Here is an 18514-nt window from a genome sequence, read left to right as displayed (position 1 = left end):
GCACATCAGTTCTTATTAAATAGCAGCATTTTCACGTAAACCTATCCACCACCTACAGGCAAATCCAAAAGCTCCTACGTCAGACAGAAGGAGGGACAGGACGATACGATAAGCCTCTACATGTATTGCTTCCAGTACTTGTCACATTTGATCTCATCTGCCTAACATGTGATAAAAGATCGGCCGCTGGGCCCAAGATATAGAGTTAACTCATGAGATACAAATAAACCAGTTAGCGTTATGACAACTATTTCAGGAATCTAAAAGCTCTGTTTCCACCGTAAACATCAACCGTGCTCCATGCATTATTTCCTGCTGGAGGCCATGCTGGCCCCACCAGAAGGACAGGAAGAAGAAGGTATTTCATGACATTTATTTATTTAAATCCTATTTTATTCTTAAAAATATCTTTAACAAAGTTTACTGTCAGCAATAGGCTGATAGTCTTATGATTTATACAGATATTTTCAAAGTTTCCCTAATGAATGGATGGATAGAACGCTAACTTTAAATAAATACATTTAAAAAGGTAATTGCTACCCAGGTTGTTTCATTGTCACATTGGCGCCATTAGCAGAACTAAAGCCTCTGCAGTAATTGTAAAGTTAGCACATATCTGTTTACATTTAAAGGATTAGATTTGTTTTTAACTTAGCACTAAGAAGCTAGCAGCTAGCTTACATGTCTACGTCATTTTGGGGATTCTTCCCAAGGTAGCTGTTAGCATGGAGGAGCTAGCAACTAGCACGTATAATGTCTGAACTTGCTGGATTAGATACATTAAACGTGGGCATAGTCAGGATGGAAACTAGCGGTAGCTGACAGGACAACTTGTTAGCTACCTTAACGACAGAGGCTACGTTTGTTTTCCTCTTCCTGCAGAGGTTGCAGCCGACTGTCGCTAGTTTCTAACAATTCCTACATTTGTTTGTGTGGGAGAATTTGCTAATAAGCGGTGACAAGCTAGTTGCTAGCGTTTTGTTTGTTAATGAAGCATCAATTCACAATTGGGGTAGCAGAAAAGGGCTAGATGGAAACTAACACTAGCTGTAGCTACCTTAGCTGTTTTTCCTCTGCCTTTAGCTGGTGCGGTTCCGCCCCTTCCTGTTGACTTTCCTCGTCCTGTAGAGGCTGCAGTCAGCTGTCACTAGTTTCTTCTAATGTTTGTTTGTGTGGGAATTTGTTAATGAGTGGTGACCAGCTAGTAGCTAGCATCTATTTGGTTTATTTACAAAATATATTTCAGTTTGTTGATGAAGCATCAGTTCACATTCGGGCTAGCTGAAGGCGCTAGCTGAGTTGCTAATTTAGACTGGTGACTTTTGATTGGCAATGCTCAACTTGTTTCATCATCTTCCTTCATTCCAGCAGAAAAATTGCTTTTTTGTGTCATCGTGAATAATTTTTCAGTGGAGTTTTTAGGTATAGAATAAACTAAATGGTCGTAGACTGCAGAAACCAGAAACCAGGTCTTTTTGATTGGGAATAATTAGCAAAGATTCCTCATTTTGATCTGTCCTGAGGCAGTAAAAGTCAGCCCGCTACGACGTCTACGGTGGAACCGAAGCCCCTAAACTCCCTCCAGGTATGAAGACAGCAAGTTTTGTGCAACAAGGAGTTCAGAGGAACCGTGTTTCTCTCTAGTGTCATGAAGGATCCAAACCCGACTGTGTCCTGCTACGACTTCCTCGGCCCGTCCGGGGTCCGCTCGCTGGGCGGCGTTCGCCCGGCCAGGCGGCAGACATGCATCGACCGTAACAACAGACATAGTCACCCATGGAGCGATGTGGTAGGAGGAGGGGGGGTGTCAGGATGGGAGTGCGCTGGAAAACTGAGGACGGGTGGGAGGGTGAGGAGAGTGTGGATGGTGTTAGATGGGAGTAAAGAAGCCTCCTTACCAAGACGTGGAGATAAACCCTCACTGGCGCTCCAACAGAGTGACACGTTTAGGGATTTTGGGCCGGATTGGTGTCTGAAGATTCTGGGGGGGAAGGGGGGGACTCCCTGGCTTTGGATCAAATACACCCCCAACTCATTTTTAGCATATTGCAGCTAAACCTGTTGATTAAACCAATTCTTTAAAGGACACCCTCGCCCTCCCAAACATCCCGCCTCCCACCCAGGTTTAATACTTTTCCAACCCAACTATTTGATCTGGTCCTGGATGGAAGGACGGACGGACGGACGGTTTGGGAGTTGGCGTGCTGCCTGCTGAAGTTCTTCATATGCATCCTACAAATATGTCATATACGTGTCTTTTTTTGTTTTCGTTTCCCTGCCATCTACAGCGCGCGTCCCGGGCCCCGCGGGTCGGGGTGAGGGCTGCTCTCTGGCTTCACAGTGCATTAAGACAAAATTCAGTGTACTCTGATAGTTAAACACACACACACACACACACACACATGACAAAAAAACAAACAAACAAATCCAAGAGCAAAATAGACAGCATCTTCAGCAGCGGGAGCAGACCTGCCCGTCACCTCGGAGCCCTTTCGGCTCCGCTTTTGATATGCCCGAAATCTACAAGCGAGGCGGCACGTCCCGATTCAGTGTTTCCTCCTCAGTAGTATAAGTGCTTGATCTAGTCTGTGGTCTGTTCACTATGTGGGGGGCGGGGTCAGGGATTTGGAAGACCACAGGCTGAGCAGCAGCGGATCAACTTCCTGTTTTTGATTTTTCGTGAGTAAACTGCAGCGGCGATGCTGCACCGTCGAAGAAGCCTGAGCGGAACGGATGGAGGATATGATGGACTCCCTTCGTCTAGCACCACGCACGCCATCTCACGGCGTTCCGCTCCTACGCCTGAGCCGGCGCTCTCACTGGACTTAAATAAGACATAGCTTAGCCTATGTGACATTACGATTCATCTCAGTCCACCGACATTAAAATAAAAAATAGTGTCATTTACATTCATGTCAACCTGAATTCACAGATAAGAAATAAAGAACGCTGAGCTCCATTTGGGTCATAATTACGTCCTAATCATCGTTGCGCGGGGGGGTGGGGGGCGTGGTCCTACGGCTTTATAGGATTTCGCCGTGAGGTCATCAGCATGCGCCTCTGCCTTAAGCACTAGGTGCGCATGTGTGTGTGTGTGTGTGTGGGGTGCTACGAGCTATGGCCCTTCATCAAAAATTGCCCCCCACCCCACCCCCGGCCCGATTTTTGACCATATGTGGCGAGGAGGAGAGAAAGTGCAGTCCTGCTCGTTATAAAACCCTTATCAAAAGGGGAGGGGCAGGGCAGGACGGGGCATCTAGTGAGGGGGGGAGGGGGCAAATCTAGAAGAAAAAAACAACTCTGCTGGGGGGGGAGGTGCAGCAGGAGGAGGGGGGCGGGTGAGAGCTGAGGGCTTGGAGGGAGTTGGAGGGTTGTACCCTATCACCCCCCCCTCCCTCCGTGCCCCTGTGGCCGCCCCCCACCCCCCGCCCCGTGGCGTCCCCCGCCCCCCGGCAGTCGGGCCGGTCTACATGGCATTCAGCTCTGTCCACACAAGACACAAACAAACGGACAGCTTAAGTTACCCGACGCAAACAGAAACAATAAAAAACCCCAGAAGGTCGAGACGTTAAGTAATAAAACCGTATTTACATTTTACACATTTTTTCTTGGTTTTTCGGCGCTCCTCTCCCTCCTCGTCTCCATCTTTGCTCTGCGTCAAAAACTCTGTAATACTGAAGAAGAAAACGGCGCAATCCCTCCCACATTCTTGCTCTCCTCCATTTTGTCATTTCTTTTTTTTTTTAGACTCCTCCCCCAAGCCCCCACTCTTCATTTCTTTATTTCTTTCCTCTTTTCCTCCTCGTTTCTTGTCGGCTGTCAGGTTTAGCCCACCTTCTGTGGGTTGGTGGCGCGTACCCCCTGCTCGTAGGTGATTCGCTGGCTGATCAGGTACTGCGCGGCCTGCGTGGCGGCCTGGGACCCGGTGATGGTCACCTTTCGGTTCCGGGTTCCGGGGATGAACTCGCCTTTCTTGGAGATCTGGATCCGGGCGCCGGTCAGCTCCTGGTACTCCACTAGCGTCTTCCCGCCTTTCCCCAGGATGGCACCCACCAGGTTTTCTGGTACAGCGATCTCCACCACTTCCTTGGCTCCTTCCGCTAACTTCTCCGTGGCCAACAAGGACGACGCCACCAGTGGTGACGCGGCGCTCAGGTAGCCGTTGGTGGCCCCAGTGGCGGCTGCGAGGGACCCCAGGGAGAAGCCCCCGAGGCTGGCTGCAGAGTGAGCTGCGCTGGTGGACGCGTCGCTGGCGTAGGAGGCTAACAAGTTGGCGGCCGCGGCTGCCGCTGGGTTGGCGTTGGCTGCTACGGCGGCTAACACCCCCGAAGCGGCCGCAGGGTTGAGCCCGAGCCCCAAAGAGTTGGTGTTGTAACCGTAACTCGCCAGAGTGTTGAGGGCGGAGGTGATGGCCAGGAGGTCGTTCCCCGACAGGCTGGACATGGTGGTGGGGAAGGCCCCCACCCCCGCCAGGCCGGCCTGGCCCAGCAGAGACGACGCCGTGGCGGCAGCAGCGGCGGCGGCTGCCGGCATGACCTCGGTGGAGTTGGCGTACGGGGAGCCGGTGGGGTTGGAGTTGGCCACGGGCCCGGTGATGTTGGAGTAGGAGATGTTGAGGCAGGAGGAGCTCTGCGGATCCTCCTGGATCTTCTGGATGATGATCTCCACGGCTTTGCGGTTCTGCTCAGGCTCGCCGCTGATGGTGACCACGCGCTCTTGCAGGTTGATGCCCTCCGGTTTTTGGGACAGCTGGACCCACGCCCCGGACTGCTCCATCACCGCTTTGACCGTGGCTCCGCCTTTCCCGATGATCAGGCCGGCTGTGCTGTTGGGGACGATCAGCTTGGCCTGGAGGGATGGGCGACAAAAAAAAAAACACGTCAGTGATGAACTTTTCTGGAGACAAAGTCAGACATCATGTATTTGGTTCATCAACATTCAGTTTGGAAACAATAACCACAGCCCCCCCCCATGTAGGGACATGTATGAAAGTCATTCTTATGAGAACAAAACGCCGTCAAACACTCAGAACGGCGTCCTTGAGCGACTGAAATCCTGCTTCTCTGTGTTTGGAGAGCGAGAACATCCTCGAGGAGAGAGAGAGAGATGAAAACGGGTCGGTCACCGAAGAACGGAGAGAACAGAAGAGAAAGTGGCAGAGAACAGGACTGAGGTAGAGCGAGTGGGAGGGAAGGACGGATGAGGCGGAGAGCGGACGGAGGATTTCTAAAGGGGCTACTTGTGCGGAGAAAAAAGAAAAAAAAACAACAACACTGACTCCCGGGGGTCAGCGTTGCCATGGAAACACCGCTCCAGCATTCAAAGGGTAGTGAAAGGGAGCGAGGCGATTACACACACACACACACACACACACAGGATGTGTGGCGCTGCAGCATTTCAGAGCTGGAGCTTTAACATTTGAATGAATTTATTTATGATTCCAGAGAAATGCCACATTCACATTTTTTCGTTTTTGTATTTTATTCTTTTTATTCTACTATAAAAATGAACCAAATTCAGAAAAATTGAGATCTGATTTTTTTGTCACATGATGGACAAACAACAGAGGAATAAGGGAAAACTTTATTTATATGTTTTCTTTTTTTAAATAACCAGAATGAAAAATTGTTGCAGAACATTTGCAAACGTCCCCGTAATATTTTTCTTAAATGCTCACGTCTATTAGGTTTTGACTTCGGCATAGTTACCATTACAAAACCGAAACAATACTGAACATGTGCAGGAGTTGTGTGTAAATCCAGGGGTGGTCCCGCTTTTAGTAGACCTTCAGGGAGCAGTGAGAGAATTTCGGAAATAAAAAATTCATAACTGTGGATGTTTATCGTCGACGGGCTGAATGTTGCTGTAATGTTTGTCACCTTTAAAGTCTTTACTCCATTTTTTATTCAACATAACAGAGTGATGTCATCAGCAAACCAAATACTCTGCATGAAAAAGTAAAAATCGGATCCTTCATGTGAAAAAGTTCGCTCGCTTCTCTGTTTGGCGAGCAGAAAAAGCACAGACTTTGGCTGCACAGGAGAGTTTTTGCAGGGAAAGTAGCAGGTAGGAGGATATGCAGGGGGGGTCAGGGAGGTCTGACACCCCCCTGGGTGCAGAAACAATTGGTTCTGCAGGACCGAATGATAAGAGGAACCCGGAGGAACCAGCAGCCACATTTCCTCAGACTGCCCTCCTCTGTTTGTCTGTTTGTTTGTCTGTTTGTTTGTCTGTTTGTTTGTGAGCTCTTCTCTGCGCCTGTAGCTGCACCCCCCCCCCCCCCCCCCCCCCGCGCAACAGGTTTTTATTTCCTCCTTTCTGAGAGTATTATTTGTATTTTTCCTTAGCAACCAGTATTGCCCTCTGGAGCAGCTCAACATGGCACAGACTCCCAGGAAAACGGTGCTTTTGGTTCTTTTACGTGTTCTTCTGGCATTTGTCTGATGTTGGATATGAAGGAGATTCAACTCAAAATTGCATTTCTGAGTATTTATTGAACGGGACGGGAAAAAAATGCAGATGGAAATTTGTGTATTTGTGACGTAGAAGACCCACTGGGCGGGGCCACAAGCCCCCTGCTCTGCTCCATTCGGATGCATTCACATGCAGACAAATAGATCCATCAACGTCTTTGTTTTCCTGGTCTGAGCTGGAATCTGGATCAGAACTGGACGGATGGATGGCTGAGAGATTGTTCCACCGCTAATATTAGGCTGGGGTTGTGAGGGGCTGTAAGCTAGCGGGAGAGAGTTGAAACAGGTGGGAGATGGGAAGTGGGGCGGGCGTGCCCAGCATCAATGGTAGCGTCCACAACTCAGAGGTGAATTTGGAATGAACTCCAAAACTCTGCGACGACAGGATTTCTGAGTCTGGATGAAAACGGCAGACGGATTGTAAATATTTATTACGCTTGCATTTGTTTTAAAAAAAAAGGAAGGTAAGAGGATTTGTTTTCTCAGTTTGTTTACATTTTCATATCATATAAACAACATTGTTAGCATGAGATGAGCCTGTTCAAATGACAATTTTCACTTTAACTTATATTAAAATTTTCAACACTTTTGATCAATAAAATATTTTGAAACTGTATATTTTTTATTGATTTTAACGTTAAGATTGTGTGTTTTAATGGTTCAAAGCTGCTCAAATCTTCTCGTCCTTTTCATGAAAGTAAATTTGTGCGGCTGCCATGGCAACAGCGTTGGAGGGGCGGGATCATAGTTTATGGATGAACATTTTTTACAGCTAGATATTTGTTTTTGTTCATCTTTGTGGCTTATTTAATACAAATGAACAAATCTTTATTGACATTTCCTGTGTTAATATTTAAATAAAGATCAATAATTGCTTTTTGTGTAGAAAATAAACTTTTTTTACCTTCAGGATTCAGGTTTATTAGATGATAAATAACTGAATTTTTGAATTTTTTTACTTTATTATTATGAAATTGTAGCAATAATGATGCAATACTGATGGAAGTGTCGGTTTCCTTTTGTCCCAGTGACGGTTCTGAAGATCTTTATTTTCGGTTTCGTGTTTGTTTTTTACAGCGAATTTCACTTTTTTTGTCCCCAAACAGAAGATTCTGATCAAATCGAAGCGGCCAACATATTGAATGTTTACAGAAGGCACAGAGTGATGCGTTCAGGGGTTCTTCTCTAACACCGTTTAATAAAAGACTTTGATAAAATGACCCAAACCTGCTTAAAGCTCAAACAAACATGACGTTTATTCTTCTCTCAGGTGCTTTTTAAAGGCAAACCTGGTGCTAAAAAGCAGACGCAAACAGATGTTATCTGTAGGTCTGATGTGGCTCCGGATGTTTTCAGAACCCCGGTCCAACTCAGAGGAACCACAGAGCCGTAAATGAGGACGTTTTCTCCTCTGAAGCGTCCTCGCTCTCGCCGAGCGCTGCTGTGCGAGGATAAACAAAGGCACACAGCGCCGTCTGAGTCTTCCCTGACGCTAACGATGGCATCCAGCACCTCGCCGTGCGGCCGGGGCCACGCTAACGAGGCTCCTCCGTCTACTCAGACCCGGTAAATCCCCGCCGTTCTGGAGGTTCTGCTCATCTGGCGCCTCATAAAGTTTTACTGCAGTCGTTTTCCAGTACATTTACAACACGAGGCCTTTTTCTGGGTTCAGTGACCCCTTCTCACGAGGTCAGACCCCCCCAACACACACAATTTGTTTCCACTTTGACGTCCCTTTTATCACGGATCCTCCACTTCGGCCCGCGTCACTTCAGCTGACGAGGCTTCGTCTCCGTCATCGTTCAGCCTTTCTTCACCTCCGCTTTGCTGTCAGTTGTTCCACCAACGTTTAGGAATTCCTGACAATTCCGTGCTCTGACCATAGACTGTACGTTAGACCTGGACTGAGTGACTCCTCCCCCTGCCGTTCCAAACAGGAAGTACCATAGACTTCTATTGGCTGTGTCCAAATTCAACCACTCCTTTATATGCGGCCAACAAATACGGCCTTCTTTTTTCCAATTTCAACGATTGGTCTGGTGTGTCCTTCTATGCTGTCCATATCCCAAGATGCATTGCGGCCGAACCTGGAGATTTTTTGATTATTATTTTCTCCTTTATGATTAATTTTCAACAGTTGGCTCTTAAAAGGACTCCATCCATTCATTACCACCACAACGTTTTTAAGTTGCAAATGAAAAAAAAAATTTTGCTTTCAAAAATTATTTTTGCGTTCGCAAAACAAATGTTTTCGCATGCGTAGTGTCCCATCTTTTCCTGTCTTTGGTTTTGCCCTCATAAGTTTCATTTTAGCGTGACACAGCTGTTGGACAGGAAAAGTTAAAAATAGATCAAAAGAGGAAGTTTTGTCCCCGTTTGGTCAAAGTCAATAAATCTTTGATTTAATGTGTAATTATTGTATACGTCTTTGTATGAATGTAAAACTGCTGACTGTCTTGTCTTATGACTTATTCTTGCTTTGATTGCTTTACATAAACCATTTCAAATCAAATCAAAAGTTCGGCGCGTTTTGTACGTAGAGCCTGAAAATGGGGTTATAAAAAGTTGTGTAGCGACACATGAAGATGGGAGCCGGTCACTTCAGTCGATCAGACCAAGTCAAAGCACCACCAAAGTTTGGCTGATCGGCTCCTGAAGCTGGACTTCTGGCCTCCAGAACCGCTTCGGTTCTGGAACCAGGACCTGTTGAAGGTGTAAGCCGCAGATGATCCCTCTGTGACTGATCCTCTTTGGACTCAAGCGTCCTGAAGCTGGAAAGCGTCAAGACAGAAACGGGGCGCTTTTATTTTGGTTTCAGATGCGTCTGACAGGAAATAATCCGGGCGGGTGGAGGAATATTCCGTCAGGCGGTGGATTTTCAGGATCTAAAGCCGAGAGAAGATTAGCCGTGGCTGTCGGTGTGAGGAGCCGCTGCAGAAAAGTGGAGCTAAAGTGAAGAAAAATCTGCCACCAGGCGGTTTTCTTTAGGGGGCGGGGCTTCGCTTCTGCTTTACCATGACCCACTTCCTGTTTGTTTCAGTTTAAAAGTCACTCAAAGTTTACAAACTCACACTGGTGTTGTTCAGTCACTACATCGTTTTCCTGTCTGACGTTACCATGGTAACCATGAAGACTCAAAGCTCACAGATGTTTTCGTCCGACTTTAAAGGGTTTCTAAAAGCCTGAACCCCTGAAAACCTCAATTGAAGGATTTTTTTCTGTTCTTAGGACAGTTTTCTGAAAATCTGTTAATAAGAAAAGCATTTTTTTGGTTTATTTTTCGAAACTTTAGCGATAAATTACAAATTTCTCCTAATTTCCCGTTCTGTATGTTTCTGCAAATTCCCCAAAACCCTTTAAGAAATGGCACTAAAAAAATATCCAGACTGCACCCTGTTCAAGCTGTTACCATGGCAACCAGCTCGTTTTGATTGACGGAGCTGGAAAGACAACTTATTCTGTAGAACCACTGGTTTATGTTCCGACTTCTGTCTGGACTTTTCCAAAGTGAGGAGGTCTCAGCTCAACATGATGCCTTCAAATTCAAATAAGTCTTTTTCCCTAAAGAACCAAAGACAGAAAACAAAACAAGACGGGAAATCGTTTCAACTTGTTCCGATCAAAATCCATAAACAAAAAGGTTTATCTCAGCGATGAGTCCAGTTCTTAAATCAACTACCTGAAAAGAAGCTTCCTGAACGTCTGCGGGTCGAACGCCGCTTTCAGGCTTCACGCTACAACTCAAAGCGTTGGTTTCGTGAGCTGCGTGAACTCGCCACAAGGGACGCCATCGTTGTCTGCCCCTACATGCGTGCAGGACGCCAAACATGCAGCAGATGTTTTCCTGTTGCCGTAGCGACGAGCCACTTGAGGCTCCTCCCAGGCTGCATGTTGTATGGGTCTGCGTGTGGGTTCTCCACCCGGTTCTCCACCCGGTTCTTCACCCGGTTCTCCACCCGGTTCTTCACCCGGTTCTCCAACCGGTTCTCCACCCGTTTCTCCGGCTGGTTCTTCACCGGTGCAGTTAGAGAGCGGCCTCCTCCACCGGCCGTGTGGTTGACAGCCCAACAGCTGCTCCCATTTGAACTTTGAAGTCTTAAGCAGGACTTTAGTTTAATCCGCCTCCTGATGATCCATGAGCTTAGACCCCCCCCATTTTCCATCCCATCTTCTGTCCGGATCATCCCGGATCGCAGAAACCGGGTGTCGGGTAAAAATACCGGATGACAGAGAGCTGCAGGAGGGACAGAGTGGGACCACGCCAGCTGCAGAACGTCCTAAAGGCGTCTAGATCCTTCCGTGGATCTGTGTCCCACGGCTCCACATCTGCAGGAACACAGATGTGGGGCCGTGTTCACGCAGGAACACAGAGGACTTGGGTTTGGATCTCTGGCGAGTTTTCCCTCAGAGAAACCGCTTCAATGATGCAGGAACAGAAAAAACTCAAAGTTTCAGAACAGAATTCTGTTAAAATCCTTCACTCGCTTTAAAAATAAACGGATGTTGATGCTCTTTTGGTTCGGTTCATGACCGGATCACCGCCATTCATGGTGCTTGTCATTTAAAATGGGGGTGGGGGGGGGGTGGCATGTTGGTGAGGTAATCACCAAAAAAGCAGCTGGGAAACTTAATATACCGGTAGATGAATCTAAGCAAAAAAAAAAAAAAAAATGGGTCTCAGAATGAAACTTTTGAATGTAAATAAGAACTGGACCGAGTAACTCCTCCCCCCTGGTGTGCCAAAAAGGAAGCGCCTGCCGGCTCCAAGAAGCTAAAATTCTTCTATCGGGATTGCAATTTTAAAATGTCATTTGGTTGTTTTCCATGAATGACATCCCAGTCAGTCAGGTTCTCCAATACAGTCGACGGTGTGAAACCTCAGCAAAGACGGAGGGAAGACAAATGCATTCCTGCTGTCTGCTCTGACTTTGACCCAAAGGTCAGAGGTCATGTCCAACATGTGCTGAAAACATTCATCTCCAATTAACCCTTGTCCCATCCTAGGCACTTCAACATTGGGAGTTGGGTCATCTAGACCCACTTTTTTCTTCAATGATTTGTGATTTTCACTGGTGTCCATGGATTACATGAAATCTTTCCACCTTTATACACCGTTGTCATGGTAGGGAGAACACGTCAATGGAAGGGTGGGGTCATCTAAGATAGCACAAGGGTTAACCGTGTTCTCTAAAAAAAATGTGTCTTTTTCTGTAAATCAACATTTTAATTATTTGCCCCAGAGTCTCCAATTTCAAACAGAACAAGAAGCGGTTGGATCTAAATGTGTTTTCAGCTTTCTGGCATCTAAATTCTTATTTCTGGGGTGAAATGAGCAGCAGGTCTCAGTGATGAAGATGCTAGAAAAGTTGAAGAAAACGATCAACGGCTTCTACAAAACTGAGAAAAACAGGAGACGAGATGAAATAAGGTTCAGCGTGACCTAAAAAGCTCCTGCAGACCCTCAGACCCCAAAACCCGATGGTGATGCAACGACTCGCAGGTGCTAGAAGACCAGGTGACATCTGACTCCTCCCCCCTGCTCATGTCTACAGAGAAAGGAGGTTCAGTGACATCACACCTGGGCGGGGATGTTCATCTGGCTGTTGGCGGCGGTGTGCGGTCATGACTTACAGCCACAGTAATGAAAAGCAGGAGCTGTTGGCGGCAGATAAGACGGGTTTGCTGAGTCAGCAGAAAATGAAGCTCAGCCCAGGCGGGAAAAACGGGTAAAAGGAGAAAAAGTTCTGCTGTCAGACAAAATATGTCAAGTTTGGACTTAGAGTCCTGATTCTACACAGTACAAGACGGGCATAAAATCACGAAAAGCAGGTCGATGTATCTGCAGACAAAAGTGTGATTTTCAAAGTAAAGTTCCAGTTTGTTCAATCGGATCCTTTAATATTAATGTCCCCTTTTTAATCATAATTTTATACAAATACATAAACAAAGGCGTGTTCTATCCTTTTTTAATGTAAGACTCCACTTTTCCCGCTCATTTGGCTCACTTCCTGTGTCCAGCAACAATAACAGGAAGTAGGAAAAAGGTGCTGGTGAAACAAGGGGGTAAAAGGTCAAAGGAAACAGGAAGTGGCTGAAGGTGGTGGCCAGAGTAAATCTTTGATGCGGTTACCGTGAAACATGAAGCAGATTTTGGCCTGAACAAAAGCCGGCGAGGGCCGAATATTCACGGCTGATCTGACAGACGAACCATCCGAAAGCAAAGCAGTAAAATGTCTTACAGATTCAAAAACGCTGCAGTTTTTGTGCATCTTTGCTGTTTAAAGAACGCCTGCGGTAAGACATCACTGACAGCTAATTAAGCTAACAGTAATTTCATTCTATCTGAATTAAACATTCAAAAACTTGGATGTAAGAAATGACAGTTTGACTTTTTTCTGCATGGTTTTATTAAAGGGGGGGGGGGCAGAAAATCCAACACGGCATATGAAAAAATTGATTCTAGGATTTATTTTTACTGGGATTCCAGATTCTGTTCCGATCAGAATGTTGTATGCTACGCTCACACCATTGACTGTATCAGAGAACTGGACTGAGCGGCTGAGATGTCACCCGTAGAAAAAGGCCTTGGCTCTGGCTCCGACAAAAACAAACTCAATTCAGTCGCCATTTTTTCCGCCGTATTGGAGCCAGACGACACTGATTCAATGATCAACGTTTCTATGGAAACTCCTGCTGCCAATCAGGAGTGAGCTTCCCTTCCGCCGAAAGCACCTCGGGAGAATCTGTCAATCACACGGCACCACATGCTTTTACAGAGGCATCTGATTGGTCAGTTTATAACTTGAATAACTTGTGATGAAGAAAAAGTATCATAAAAAAAAGGGGATTTGCAAGAACATGTTTAGAAAGGTAGCAGATCGGGTACTTCCTGTTTGGAAAGTCGATGGGGAGGGGTCACTGAGTCCAGTTCTCATATACAGTTCATGGTTCACACCGGCCTCGGCAGCGCGTGTTCATGCGACCGATTCCAGAGAAGGAGTCTCTGTAAACCCACAGATGTGTTTGTTCAGGCTTGGGGGTTTAAAACTCGTGTTTGTGCGAGTTTTGAAGGGCCTAAATCACGTAAAATCAATTTTTTGAGCTTCCAAGTGTGTTTTCGTGGGTGAAATGCAGACACGCTGCCGACACCGATTCTACGCTGACGTCATGAAATGGGCGGCACCCACAAGGATCAGAAGGCGGGGCCTCAGAGATCGAGTCGTCTAACTTCCGGGTAGGAAACAAGCCTTTAAAAATAACTGCTATTTCTTTAAAAAAATCGTTCTTTAGTGGGCCAAAGGTAATATAGTATCACATATATGGACATAGTTTACTCTGAAAGGTTTGCTGTAGGTCCTTTTAGTCCTTTTTCAGGCTCTACGTACTAAACGTCGGCCACTGAACGCACCCTGAAAGTTAAACCAGGTTATGATTTAGCCAAGTGGGTTAATAAATATAATATAATACTACAAAAAAGTAATTTTAATACTTTGTGAAAACAAAATATGACAGAATGTAATTCTTCAAGTTGAAGAATGTTTATGGTTTGTGAGTTGGGTGCCTGTCAGTCACACTATGCTGCACCATTAGCAGGAACGTGGGGTTTTACATGAGAGCACATGTCCTGCAGTCGCTGAGGGATTCGAACGCTGAAGCCCTTCCATTGGTTTCCACGCTCGTGCTATTTTTAGGCTCACAGAGGCCAGCTCAGGAATTTCCTCAGCCCATAAATCTGCGCTGTCCGTGTGGACGGCCTTGAAGCGTGTCGAGGTGTCTGTAGGTGCTGTTGCCACTTTTGTTTTTCTTTTGGCCAGCAGCTGCTTCTTCCAGCAAAGCTCGCCGTCACTCCGCAGCGGTTCAGCCGTTCTGATCTGCGTCCAGCTTTTCCTCAGCGGACGCCGCTCGTCCTCTCTCTGCCTCCCATCTATCTTCGTGTCAGCGCGCCCCACGCCGCTGCCGCCACACCTATTGTCACTCCTCATCAGCGCGCTAGCTCCAGCGTTGATGTTCTTTGACTTACTGTGACCTTTCAACCGTTAACCCGAGCGGCTTCTGAAGCCGTGTCAGAACCCACTGAAACGACGTTGATCACGTTAATGGTTCAAAAGTTAAAGAGTATTTGCATATAGGCGTCGCCGGCGACGTCTCAGGTGTTAAAGGGTTAAAAAATAAAAATCAACTCAAGCATTTCCACAGCTGAGTAATTTTAGAATTTATCCTAAATTTAACGTGACATTTGATTATTTGAAAAAAAAGTTAATTGAAACATGGTTTGACTACAACATATGTTTGGGATCTTCTGGTTTGATGACTCACCATAGAGGCTTTGGTGTCCGCCAGAGTTGAGGAGGTTATTCTGTGTGTGTGTGTGCGTTTGTGTTAACACGTGTGAGTCTGTGTCATCAAATGGTGCACAAACTCATTAGCTTGCCCCTCTGACAGGGTATAAATAGCCAGAAGAGCAACAGGGGGATTCACCCTCCATCATCAAAGTCTAAATATCAGCGGCTATTAGCCGGCCCGTCACCCCGCCCGTCCCACATCAGCCAAAACCGGATTACTCAGCTGCCAATTCGTGTCAGCCGACAACAATGAGGATGTATACAACATAAACACACTTTCTTCTCTCTGTGTTTACGGGAAAAGTAAAAATTAATCAAGCCGTGAACTTCGGGTCGGTTCAGCAAAAACATAATCAGGCCATGAAGCACAAACGCCGACTAATTACTGTTATGTTTGCGAACCTGTAGACACAGCCTGAACATCATGTTCTGCAGCACTTTTTCGCTCTGAAACGTGACCTTGTGCAGCCGGCAGTGGTTGCTAGGCAACAAGGACTGTGAGACGGTGTGGAAAATCTTCACTGACCTCGACCCTCAACGTAAGTCTCCAGAGCCAGACCCGAACCAGACCCGTCCACCCAACCCCCGACAGAGCCGACCCACACAAGCAAAGGCTAATGCTGCGGCATTATGGGAAAAAAATTCCACTTTAATTACCCATGAGGACGTGTGGACTTATATATATATATATATATATATATATATATATATATATATATATATATATATATATATATATATTTACAATAAACTGACTGTTTAATATACATATATATACATATATATTTAGCAATAATTCTTATTTTTAAGGTGGAAATTTGTCCTAAAATCAAAGCGCATCTCTAAAAATTGCTGCAGCATGAACTTAAAGACATAAAGAGAGAAATCCATCCTTTGGGTCATTCATACCCATAAAAATATGAAACCTGGTGTTTAATGAAAAACAAGAAAAAAGGATTTAGATGCACATTTAATAAAAGAAAATATTTCAGCTGTTTCTCAAACTCTTTCTGAAGAGTTCAATGTTTAGAAGTAGCAAATAAAAACAAATCATATTCTTTGAATATGAAATAAATACAATCAAAACACTGCCATAAATATTTATAATAAACGTGATGTTTAGTACATCGTTTTGTTTCGGAGTCCCTCAAGGCTCTGTGCTGGAGCTCCTTCTATTGTTTCATGTAAAAAAAAGGAATGCCCTGTTACGGCATTAAATTGGTTTTAGTACATTTAATAAAAACAATAAGAAAGTGTTTGCAGAGAAACAGACTTATAGGTAAAATAAGATGAACTGAGAAATACTGAAGGTTTCAAACCTTAACCCACCAGACAGAAAAGACAAACCAAGATTAGTTTGATTATATTTCCATGAAACTCTCCGTGTTAAATTCTGTCTCTGCAAAGTTGATTAATTAGAAATGGTCAAAGCGCTAAAGGTTAAGCTCTGCCCCGCCCCTTTTTTTAAGGTACCTGTGATGGAGGATGAGAAGCCACACCTACCATAAGGGCAGAGCAGATAAAGTCAAAATGAGAGACGTGAAAGAAAACCATCAACACTTTTCCACGGTCTAAACTACTTTCTCCCACTGTCTTTAAACGCACCCTGAAAGCAGTGTAGTTATTTCAGAGTCGAGCGTCATTTTCAGAGACGAGCACGCCGCCGCAAAGGCCCGAGCTGTCGATACGTGACAACAACACCGGACCAGAATAATCAATACGGAGCAATCATGAGGAGAGAAGGACGATAATCGCTCCAACCGGTCGGGAATCGATGAGCGCCAAACGTCCCTGTTTGCACAGCTGGTGTCCAAAGTCAGGGGGGGAGGGGTTTGCGTTTTTGTCATCAGAGAGAGGTGACGCGGAAGTTTCTATGCTGTCTGAGGGGGATGGGGGCGGAGCGTTGCCATCCTCATAAGCTCAGCCTCCAAACAGAATGGAAACATTTTCACACTGAGCTGTTTGGTCCACAGCAGAGCGCATTTACTCTGAGACGGTGGAAGTTTATCTGACTAAACCCCTGAACTCTGGCTCACTGAAAACAAGGGTTCAATAAAAGAGTGAACCTTGGTGAGATTCACAATAGAGGGAACCCTAGAAAAGTGAACCCTGCTGCAATTAAGGGAAAACTTAAGAAGTGAACCCTGGTGCGGTTCACTACAGTAAACCCTTAAGAAAGTGAACTCTGGTGTGAGTCACAATAGAGTGAACCCTTAAGAAGTGAATCCTGCTGCGATTACGTAAATTCTAGAGAAGTGAATCGGTGTGCTATAAGCTATGGAGTGAACCCTAATAAGTGAACCCTGGTGCGATTCACCGTCGAGTGAAGCCTTAAACACCCTGAAGACAGTGAGTGACTAAAGTAAACTCGGCTGACAGCATCAATGTCTCCGTTTGCTCTTCACTCCACATCTGCTGTTCACGCCTCAAACTCTTGACCCTCTAGACCTCCTCTTCCTCATCTGCTCCTCCTTTTTTCAGTATCTCCCTCCTTCTTTGTCTTTATTTCTCATCATCGTTCAGTCTTTTTTTTCTCCACTGTCAGATTGATCGGACCGACCAGAACGTGAATGACGAACCTGCTTGACCCGGTCCGGGTTGACGGTGGTCTGCGGCTGCAGGATGCTGACCGGCTCTGTCTTCTGGGTGCTCTGAGGCATCTCCCTCACCTTCTCGGCGATGAAGTCATGGACGCCGTTCAGCGCCTCCACAGTCCCTTGAATCAGACACACCCGCTCTGTCGTTCCTGCACACAAACCGGGGAGTCCAGGTGAATTCGGGGCCTCCAGAGGCCTTCATTCATCTTCCAGATGACAGAGTTAAAGGGCAGCAGAACACAGGAACAATAAAGATTAAATCATCAGGAAGAGAAGCACAGATGAAAGCAAATACTGCTGTTTCAGTGTCCGTCATGTTTGTAGAAAAAAAGAACACAGAGTTTGAAAGAACAAAGCCGACAGCACCAACATCCTGACCTGAATAAAATATTTACATTTCAAATCAAAAAATCTGCTCTGTTGTGAAAATATTTAGATTCATTTCAATAAAAAACAATAATCTGAGGACTCCAAAACCCGCCAATCAAGAGAAGTGGTTCAAGTACGTAATTATGAGACTTGTTCCAAGTTTGAAAAGACAGAATCGAGCACAAGTCTAAAGGCCCTGGAGTTTGTTTGTTTGTTTGTTTGTTTGTTTGTTTGTTTGTTTGTTTGTTTGTGTATAAATTCAGTTTTACAGTGCATGCAGGGCTTTTATTGTAAAAGTGCAGCCAGACATTCAGGTTTTACAGCAGCAGCTGAGCTGCCAGTTCAACAGTCGGTCGCGCTGATGGAAAATTTAAGAGCCTTAACCATAAAACCATAAAGGCGATGAACGCTGTGAGCGCCGTCGGCTTTGGTTGTCGCTCCACAGTTTGGTGTCTTTGTGCATTTCTGTCAAAAAGTCAAATTCAAAGAATTGGCGCGGTAAACACCAATCATGACCATCCTGGTTTTTGATGTCCTGGGCCTGAAGACGTTTCTGTGTTTGTGCATGAAAAAATGCATTTGATAATGTTCCGCAGTAACTAAAAGTTTATCGTTCAACGCTGCTATATAGGTAAAATATGTTTGAGATCTGATTTCAGACAAACCCCTTAAATCAGTAGAAACCCTTAACTTGGTAAAAGCCCTTAATGGGGCTGGATAAAAACTCTTAAAT

The 18514-nt window shown here is 45.6% G+C and overlaps 1 protein-coding gene and 1 long non-coding RNA gene across 5 annotated transcripts in view; one reads left to right on the top strand and one right to left on the bottom strand.

Moving 5' to 3' along the window:
• Positions 1-1469: 1469 nt before the first annotated feature.
• nova2 (NOVA alternative splicing regulator 2) overlaps positions 1470-18514 on the bottom strand; it is a 57293-nt gene continuing 40248 nt past the window's right edge. For all 4 annotated transcript variants that reach the window (XM_023962073.2, XM_023962074.2, XM_023962072.2 and 1 more), the window contains 2 exons: positions 17395-17561; positions 1470-4848 (listed from right to left, as the gene is read on the bottom strand). In XM_023962073.2, the coding sequence (XP_023817841.1) occupies positions 3826-4848; positions 17395-17561 (1190 nt within the window). In that variant the 3' untranslated portion in view covers positions 1470-3825. The remainder of the gene's footprint in view (positions 4849-17394; positions 17562-18514) is intronic.
• LOC110016179 (uncharacterized) lies at positions 12553-17823 on the top strand. The gene is made up of 2 exons (XR_002291467.3): positions 12553-12767; positions 17361-17823. It is a non-coding gene; the product is annotated as an uncharacterized LOC110016179 (long non-coding RNA).

This window comes from Oryzias latipes, chromosome 13, assembly GCF_053564925.1.
Source record: "Oryzias latipes strain Hd-rR chromosome 13, Olatipes_Hd-rR_3.1".
Classification (NCBI taxonomy): domain Eukaryota; kingdom Metazoa; phylum Chordata; class Actinopteri; order Beloniformes; family Adrianichthyidae; genus Oryzias; species Oryzias latipes.
Note: the sequence above shows the minus strand (reverse complement) of the source record. Positions and strands in the feature narration are given on the sequence as shown.